Source organism: Mya arenaria, chromosome 8 (genome assembly GCF_026914265.1).
Source record: "Mya arenaria isolate MELC-2E11 chromosome 8, ASM2691426v1".
Lineage (NCBI taxonomy): Eukaryota > Metazoa > Mollusca > Bivalvia > Myida > Myidae > Mya > Mya arenaria.
Window position 1 is genome coordinate 12,751,290 of NC_069129.1, and position 10,284 is coordinate 12,761,573.

The following is a 10,284-nucleotide window of genomic DNA, read 5'->3' on the forward strand; positions in this document are numbered from 1 at the left end:
TTTAGGGCACGATATCGGAACGATTTAAACTCCAGAAGAAAACGACGCTAATGTTTCCACTGAGGAATCAGTTCATCAATGATCACGTTCTATCTTTTAAAAGGTATATCAAAAATCTTTGTTTAAACTTAATATATGTTGATAGTACATGCGTTTATTAATGATTTAACATATCAGAGGTTGCGGACTCCTAGTCAGTGTTCTTGTATGAGTATACGTCATGAAAGTATATGCCTAATTTACAAGTTGTAAGCATCTATTCGATATTGAGGATACATGCATTTGTGATCTACGTTACACAGGTATGAGTTGGCCTTTTAATGTATCGTATTTACACAAATCCCACTTGACATCGGAAATTACACGGACATGTGTTGATTCGTCCCCCATCTTGAATAAACCGGGTCATTTTGGGTCAGGTCATTTACACATCGTATTTTGATGTTTCTACTGAAGGAGTCTACAGTATGATATATAGTTTAAAATAGTTCGATGTTCAAAGTATTGAATTATTTTTTTTTAGCAACCATGTACTTCAGCATTCAGTTCGAAACATTTTTAGTTAGAACTACTGCGTCTGGCGTATGGATATATTTACATGTAAGGTGATTTGGATGATATTAACGAAAATGTAACTAACGAGTGAGTGATTTACAGAGGTCGTATTTGCCCTTTGATATATCACTCTGTGTATGCGTTTCAAGCTGCATATGGTCAACATAGTTCTTAGTTTGATACCTTTTGTACTTTTGTTTACATATTATATGAAATTCTGCACCAACAATAACATCCTTCTTCGTATTGAAAACATCAAATACCGAACTATTTCCATCGCCGTTTGTTGTAAGCTAAATGAGTAAATTGGTCTGTATTTTCAACGGCTGATGTGCCTACTTAGGACAGTGCCCTGAGGGGCACCGTCCAAAAAGGAAATGAAACTTATAAAATCCCGAGGAAAGCATCTTTGTGTGTGTCAATTAGCCTACATGAACACGGAGAGCATTGCCACGATTTTTAAGACCAACTGCAACTTTTACATGCACAACAGCCAACTGAGTAACTGGTTATGTTTTGGTGTGGTAAAAGTTAGGCAAAATACTTTTGATTGTTGTTGTTTATACAATAATTACTGTTGACCAATCAAATTCCTGTTATGTGCAAATTAGCTATAAGTTGACCTGTTAATAGCTTTCACATTTTAATTCAATTGGCTGAGTATTCTGCATGTACCAGTGTTAGTACAAGTATCGTTTCACAAACTCTCTAGCCTGTTGTGGCGGATCCGTGATCACACGGTGGTGACACACTTGACTTTTAATACAGTAACAGACTTGACTGTCAAAACAGGGGTCGCAGGTTTGATTTTCCACCGCACCACTAGAACAAATACTAATCGTCTTCCGGGAAGGGGGGCGTTAAATGGCGGTCCCGTGTGACAGTGCTATACATTGGTGCGCGGTTAAGAACCAGAGTGGCTTTAACAAGAGTTCCAGTCTGTCTGTGCACTTTGCTCAAAAAACTTAACACAACTTACAATCTTATCAGAGCACTGGCCGAACGGGTCTTGCCCCAGTGCGAGTATAAATAAATTAACAAACAACCTCTAATCTGTTCATTGATCTACTTCGGTTAAAACAAATTCAGTTGGCGTCATTTTCATCAGGAGTTAAAACCGTTTTGACAGCGTACCGTAAAAATGTTACTCTCAACAGATAACCCCGTTTGAAGGGTGTGAAAAAAATAGTAACATTTGAAGAAAGGAAAGTATATTTAAAATGAGGCATGTTTGAACGTATAGACTACGGAAAGACGCACAGCAAGTGTATTTTAGTTCGACGAAAATATATAATCTAATTCAAATTTTACATTTGTAATAGGTGAAATATAATTGAATCAACATTGGCTGCTTATACATGTGTTCTTATTTTTTCGGTTAATGTTTAGTTCATGAATTAAGCGTAAAACAATAATTCTTCTCCAGTCCTTTCCGATAAAAGGCACGAGACATTGCGGTTGTGTTTACACTTATGTCTTTGAAAAAATAATAATAGAAACAGTGATGTATTAGAATGTGCAGATTGGGAAATGATTTTAGTATTGAAACGCAACAAATAACTATTGTTCCTTTGATGGATGCGTGGAAAATGTACAGGACGAGACAAGCGTTCCCTTTGCTATGAGTGTTGCCTTTTGCTTGTATGAAGTACAAACTGGATTTTGTCATAGAGTTCGTGTTTCCTTTTGACCGGTTCTTCCTTTGCTGTTTTATTTACCTCAATAAAATACGCCATGTGATAAACATGTAGATATAAAGAGGAAAAAGTTATGTGTGTTTATAATTTTGATTGGTCAAAGCCGTTCGATAATAAAAACATAAACGATTATGAAAATGTCTGTCAAAAAGTCATGAAATAATGTTTTTTTAGTGTCGCATTGTCGGATAATTACGACGCACCCATTCCGTACATCAACGACGATCTAATTCCGTTACGAAATTGGTCAGTCGTGGATATCCGACGAAATGCAGCCATTTGCCGTTTATGATATTAAACACATAAATCATTTTCCTTCCAATGAGCCAAACAGTTTCGTTTTAAATCATGAGTCCAGTTTGTACTTATTGTGTCGCTAATATCGATAGGGGTGTATTTTTACAGTCCTTATGAACATCAAGGCCATTGCCAAATCACGAGAGCCTGCTTCGGTACGTTCATGGCTGAGATCTGCGCATCGTTCACTGGATTGTGGAAGCTTACATAGTCAAAATTCCAACACACTTGAAAAAATGATAGCACATATCCGGGATCGGATACACTTAAAAATGATTTCAAATTAATGAGGTTCTTGCAGAACTGAAATCAAGCTTTAATTCAACGCATGTACTTGCACTTAGATTATTTATTGGAATTCAATTAATGTCAACGTGTAAAGAATGCGTCGTTACATACAGTGTGTTGGACTTTTATTTAGAAAGTGTTGCTTACAGTACAGTTGCTCTAGATGTTTTTGTTTAAGGCATAGTTGGACGCTAATGCAATTTGTTGTTTGCAGAATAGTGGCAGCCATTGATGTTACACAGTCATTAGTTATGTTTTAGTCTTGTATGTTGCTATTTCGTTTGAAATATTTGTACTTGTTAGTTTGCGTTTGTTTTAATTGCTTTTATTTTACATTGTTATTATGGAAACGAACCTATTACGATATCTTTGTCCTTACTGCACTGATTGATGTTTAAGAAAAAACAAAACGTAATTACGTTTGTATTCATATGCCTTTCAATTAGTCTACATGAATGTGGATGGAATAAAGTAATAGGTCCGTTAAAAAAGCAAATTCATAGCAAGAAAAGGCTGGATAGCTTTTCTTTCAGACGCTAAGAGAACAACAAAGCCTGGAAACACGAACGAATAATACAATCACTAGTTTGGCAATGCGTAAAGTCAAAAAAAACTTTGGCAGAATTTAGTTTTAAACAATAAGCCTTACTGTTGAGATATTGGTAAATAACTTTTTCATTCGTGTTTCCATTTCTGCTGAATGCTGCTGACGCGCTGGCTGTTTGTTTTAATTAAACAGTTTTTGTGAAAATTATGTCTGTGTGTATAATACTAGAGCTCGGTAACATCCGTCACATCAGTGACTACAGTAACACCCGATACTTATAAAGGACCCTTGTCCAACGCCCGAAGACGTGCAAGAAGGGTCCTCGCCATGACGAGAAATGATCCCCATTACTATAAGCCTGATCCTCAGTAAAGGGGGCTGCGTGAATTAGACGGGTAGTAGGGTATGTAAACGATTGCCCCAGATTTCACATCCATATATTCCACATTCAAACCAACACCGAACATTACTCATTTCTTCCATTTAACCCTAGACTTCCCAGACTGCGACATTTCTATTTAAGAATCATAGGGATGAATGTTTCAGTAAAGCAAACGAAATAATTGTTTCGGCAAAATAATTTTAAAAAGTGCATGTTTATTACACCTTAGGGTGTGTTAACATGTGGAGATTAATATTTTATCCTCTTAAGGTATACATGTATAAGACTCAATTGCTCGATTCGATGTACTTTGTATTTAAAAAAAGAAGATGAAAAGATAATGTCGCAGACTGATCCTACAATCTTATTGTAAACATAGGTACAGTGCAACAGTACATACATAATTATATTCTTAGATTAACGTTGTAATCGTTCCTTAATATTTTACAATTAAATGAAAGTGTTTTTCCTGGTATTTAACATGTTCTTCTGCATGCGAGTGTGACCTGTAATGATCTGCAATGATTATATGTGCACATATGTATGTGTGGTGTACCGGTATGTATATAACATGTTTAATTCTGTATATAGACAGTAAAGAACATATCCTCATGTTCATAGTGTGAAATACTATCAACAACATGACTGGCATCTTTAAAGGCATGTTAGTTTCTAATTAGATACAAGATCTATGCCTGGTTATATGATAAATGTACACGTTTTTTACTTATGTGTTCTTTATATATCGTAAATAACAGACTTTTAACATTATTTTCTCTTAAATCGGTCGAACAAAGTTGGTCTTTAATCGAATATAATTTCCGTTGTATAATTATAATTAAGTACGTTTTTGATAGACTATTACATAAGCTTTCAAGTTTAAATATAGCTTTTGAATATAATAGGTAGACATATTGACAGTTTCGGAGATATGAAAATATAACATTTCACAGTGTATTTAAATTTTTTAAACAGTATTTATTCATATGTTGTTAATATATCAACATAATACAAGTATTTAAATTAATAAGTCAACTTTTTTAAAATTATTGATATGTGGGTTATTATGTTATAAAATATAGTTTTGTTATTATTGTAGCGTAACGAAGTCAAAAAGCAATCGGAACGAGGGAAAGACAAGAGACGCTAGTTTAATAAAAAGACACCTATCTGCATAGTGATACATTTGGACAATGCGTCACCGGCTACGTCATAAATGTTGCGCATGCGTGAAAAACGCCTACTTCTGCAGTTACCGCCAGTTTTCTTACTTAAGATCTATAGACTATGTATAACAAGTATAGACTCAGCAATCATTTTTATTTCGGTTTCTATATATAATTTGTTACATCTACTATCTCAGATCCCATATGTATTATTCTTCATACTATTTACTTATTGTTGATTGTATACATAAACAATGTAGTATAATACTGGTTTGAAATCTATGTAAATAAATGTGTTGATATATCTTATCTTATATAACTGGTATTTCCTGAGTCTGTGTTATGAAACCTGTAATTTATTTTCCCAAAAATGTATTTTAATTTCATTTGCTTTTCTTTGTTGATACTTGTGATAGAAAGTTCGTTATGTCAGTTGAATATATGTTAAGTTTGCATAAAGTTTAGGTGAAATGAAGCTTTGAACTTGATTTACACTGAATGTACATAGGGAAATAATTTATTTTAATGTTTATATTTCGAACTAAAATATCTTACTAAAACAGCCCGTACGAATATTCTTAGAAAATGCTATATTTTCATCTAACTCGGACATAATTTAATTTCAAAAATGATTGAACAGATAATAAATCAATACTTTAATTAAACATGTATTTAGTGTGGTCTCCATTTGTATCACGTCAAAACCATCCATGTACTGTTCAAGATAGAAGTCCTTTTTGTAGATTATTCAGACGTATTGGGTTCTATAAATCAGACAGCTTCATCCTGCGGTTTGTTGCTAAAACGTGGTTTCGTGTTTTTGTGTAAATCAATAAATTTCGAAATCACACCATAAATGCATTTGTTTTCTTCTCAACGTTATACTACAAGTCAAATTACTCGAGTATTTGTGCGATTTAGAACCAAAAAATGATGGACACTTTTGTTCAATATTTGTTAACTTTGATTGGTTCCGAAGAACAATATCGTTTATAATTAAGAGTGGTTGTTTCGGCTCTATTACATTTTCGGCCAGGTCCAATTTGGCCAATCAATAAACTTCTTGGTCCATTTCAATCTACTTTTATCTACTTTTGGGTGATATATTATATCAAACTTACGAATTACAGTGCTTTTTATTATTTTGTTTCGATGTATTTGTGATATTTAAAGACTACCTTTATGACTTAAACCTACTCCACTAAAGGCTCAGGTATGTGAACGAACGTCTTTAAAAGTTGTAACCAAACTTTGATAATAATGGCACAACTTTGTGCTTTGTAAAGCAATTGCGAATTGCAAAAAGTTTGCATTACATAAGGAAAGTTGGAAATAGACCGAATTGGAACAGGCGGAGATTGTAATTCGGCCGATATGACCCGAAACCTACATGCATTTTATTCAGATGACCAGCAGTATATGCGTTTAACTATGATAGTGGTGAATTTACAATTAGCAAAGACTAACGGACATCTTACTAGAGACAAAAAAAATCAAAACAAACTTTCTTTCGAAAAATGTTTTTTTTTCGATTTTCGTAAATCGTTAGAAATCGGTGACACATTTTGGGAGTGTGTAAATTCTGCATTTCTGTGATAACTGCACTCGCCCTTAAAGTAAATTGCAAAGACACTTGGGGACAAATGTTAATTTCCATAATCGAAAAAGCGTCAACATTTAAATTTGAACTAGAAAGGTTCAGTGAATACATGTAGACCTCGTCAATAATTAGCACGTCATTGTAACTCTGATATAGCATTTTTTGATATAGCATTAATTCAGAAGTTATCTTAAGAACCAGGGAGTCATTTCAATCAAAATCTGAGTTGTTTTTAGTCGCAAATCGAAATGATCTTAGTGTCATATATTTTCGATATTTTGCTACATATTTGTGTGAATTGAACATTAGCCAGTATCAAAATTGAACACAAAGCTGATGAAGTAATATAATCATTGTGTTGTCATTCGTGATGTTTATACAGATTCAAGATGTGAAGTGAAGTGAGGACTATAATCCTGTATTGAAACGGCCCCAGTACCTTCTAGACATACAAGATGTCGTTATTTTGCTAATATAAATGAAGTATCAGACACGACTTAAATGGCGTTCCCTGGTATAAAAACGGAAATCTTTGGGCAAAATGTGTCTAGCGTCACATGCATTAGTTTCACGTTAATTATTTCCGCATATCAGAAAAAAACTTGTGAAAACACCTTGTGGCATTCCAAAATTTTAGTACGGAACTTTAATGCAAAGGCAGTGCGAAAAGGTTCACCAGGGAAGTTTGAGTGGCATGTTACAGTACTCCACCCACCAGAAATAAAGACTCACTGTATTTCAGTATGAAATTGAAATTGTTTCTAGAGCAGAGACACACTGTGGAAAATATTGGACAATATAAATACAACATGATATAGCAAACTGGAAAGACAGACAGACAGGCAGACACACAGGCAGGCACAGAACGGAAATATATTGAAATCATTGATGAAGTATATACAGACGAAACTTGCATTTGTAATGTATAAAACCACCAGTCAGGAAATCTTTATTTTATTGCATAAAAGTGAAACCAAGACATCATAATAATTCATTATATATTTATAACTTAATTAAGAATTGGTTGTTAAATCTCACCAGAATACGCAGCTGTGTGATAATTATTTTCTGAGACCATATTTCGTGCATCCATGCGTCTGATAGGTAACTTATGACATCGTTTTCGTGAACAAAAAAACGAAAAACACACTTACTGTTTATGCTTGGATACACATAAAACACATGGGTGGAAACGGTAAAGACCAAGGTTATACGAATCAAAAAGCGACAAGCTAACGTCCAATCTAAAAGAAATGGTTACTGATTTATGATTTTGTTTCCTGAAAATCACTTCTTCCATGAATTACATTTGATAATTTCAAGGGTAATTACTCAAGTACGAATTATGAATCGTCGAAGTTTAGCTTTATTTTCAATCACATTTATTTCTGACAAATGATAATAAGAACACAATAATTTATTTAATGGTCAATGTGTCCAACAATTATTCTCAATATTTATGCTAAAAGCTTAAATTCCTTCTAATCAAATATAAAACAATAGTTAATGTTTCAAAATAAACACCACCAACGCAACAAATTGTCTGTTAAAGCATCTCTATGGCTACGGTTTTGGCATCAAAGCTTTTGGGACCAATATGTTGTGGTTAATGGTTTTGTAATTTACCCCAATTGGACAATGATTTTTACTATGATGGAAAATCAAAGGGTTTTTATTCCTTATTAAGTATATTTGAATGTTATTCAGGTCATGAAGGACTTTTTTAAACGCAGTCATGAATTCTATAGAGGACAATTGTTCGTTTGAGTGTAAATAGGCATTATATTTCACCGAGTGCGTACCACCAATTATATCACCCAGGAGTTGAATAGTGTTAACGAGGTGACACATTTTGGAATCTGGACCAACGAACAATAGACTAGAGTAAGAGGACGCCACACGGTGACACATAGCACCACCGACATACTTCACCTGTAGCTAAACACCCTTATTAATAATTGGTGGAGTTATCGCCTGTGAACGGTCAGCCAGGTTTCACATTAATAGATGATGAAAAAGTAATATCATGAATTATGTCTTCAAGGGTGTTTACGATTGTGCCGCTAAGGCTGTGACATTACCGAGAAAATGTAGTATAAATAGTAAAAGTACACTCTTTCAGCTGCTATGGTCTTGTAATTTAGGCAGTATTTATAAAAATGGAAATACAAAATGCAGGAATACAAAAAACATACTAAGAAAATTGATCAAGAATGAAGCAATGTTAATTTTTATAAAAAAAACTAAGCGGTGCAGAAATGCTAAGTTCATCTTCATTTTCAGACTTTAGAATACTCTGATTTATGTAAGCGATATTTTTAAAGCACAATTTTGAACACTCATCACAGAAAAAGCACCAATGGACACTTGATAATTATAGGTTAAGTATAATATATTATCAAATAGTTTTGTACTAGAGCTTGTGTTGTGTTTAACGAGCTATTTGAAATTATCTGTTCCTCTGTGAAATAGAGAGTATTTCAATACCTTTAGAATACTCTTGGCTTCATTATAAGATATTAGTTCTTTCCTTATTCAAGCATTTTCGGCAATCATCTCTTATGAGGTTGATTTTGGCATAACGAAAACGAGTAAACCCGAATTATATCTACGTCCACAAAAACAACATGATAAATCCATATAAATCACAAAAGTATCCACATTTAAATTTAATCTAGAGAGGTTCAGTAGATACATGTAAATCTCGTCAATTATTAGCACATTATTGTAACTCTGATAAGGCAATTTTTCAGAATGTATTTTAAGAACCAGTATGTTAAGGCATACAAAGTGTCGCTATTGTGTTAGAATGACACATGAAGTTAATGGTATTGTCTGGTACAAGAACGGATCTTTTGGCCAAATTGTGATAAGCGTCACATGCATTAATTTCATCGAAATTATTTCCGCATACCAAAGAGTTCGCCGCGGTGTGATAATTATCTTCTGAGACCACATTTCGAACTTTGATTGCCTGCACCCACGCGTCTGATTTATGACGTCGTTTTCGTGAACAAAAAGCGGACAACACTGATTGTTCCAGGCATGATTTAACACATTAAATGTCTAACAGGTATTTTTTTTGATACAATAAATGTCTAACGGTCAACAACAAACGCATGAGCAGAAACGGTAAAGACCAAGGTAATACGGATCAAAAAACTAGTAGCTAAATTCGCTATAAAGTCAAGTTCAAAAGAAAATGTTGCTGAATTAAGAATTAAATTTCATTCCTGAAAATCACTTTCATCAGTTTATCATTTGATAATTCCAAAGGAAATAACTTAAGAACGAGATTTGATACGTCAACGTTGAGCTTTATTCTCAGTCGCGTTCATTTCTAACAAATTATTATTAAAAAATCATTAATTTATCCAATTGTTATTGTGTCGAGCTGATAACGAATTAAATAGCAGTTAAAGTTTACTACAACAGTTCTACTGTTTGAAGCCTGTGAACTTTAGCATAATTTTAGTAGTATACAATGTAAATATATATACATCTACAACTGATCCTAAACAAGCCGACAAGTACACACTCAGAAAATCATCAAACTAGCTTATTTAAGGTATAATTTACATCTAAGACATAAACGACACAAGTGGGACCTTTTAAGAGACAGAAAAACGCCGCCAAATCAGCAAACCGTCTGTAAAAGTATTTTTTGAGTACGGTTTTGGCATTAAAACTTTACAGACCAATATATCACTAGGTTGATTGGTCTTTAATCTACCCAAATTGGACGATGATAT

The 10,284-nt window shown here is 33.7% G+C and overlaps 1 protein-coding gene across 7 annotated transcripts in view; it reads left to right on the plus strand.

The window, feature by feature from the left end:
• Positions 1-5,789, plus strand: part of LOC128242330 (uncharacterized) — a 32,159-nt gene extending 26,370 nt beyond the window's left edge. For 3 of the 7 annotated variants that reach the window (XM_052959435.1, XM_052959434.1, XM_052959437.1), the window contains one exon: positions 4,866-5,789. In XM_052959435.1, coding sequence (XP_052815395.1) covers positions 4,866-4,870 — 5 coding nt within the window. In that variant the 3' untranslated portion in view covers positions 4,871-5,789. Of the gene's footprint in view, positions 1-2,657; positions 2,705-3,612; positions 3,788-4,865 lie in introns of all 7 variants that reach the window. The other 4 variants (XM_052959433.1, XM_052959438.1, XR_008262582.1 and 1 more) reach the window with 3 other exon arrangements.
• The last annotated feature ends 4,495 nt before the right edge of the window (positions 5,790-10,284 follow it).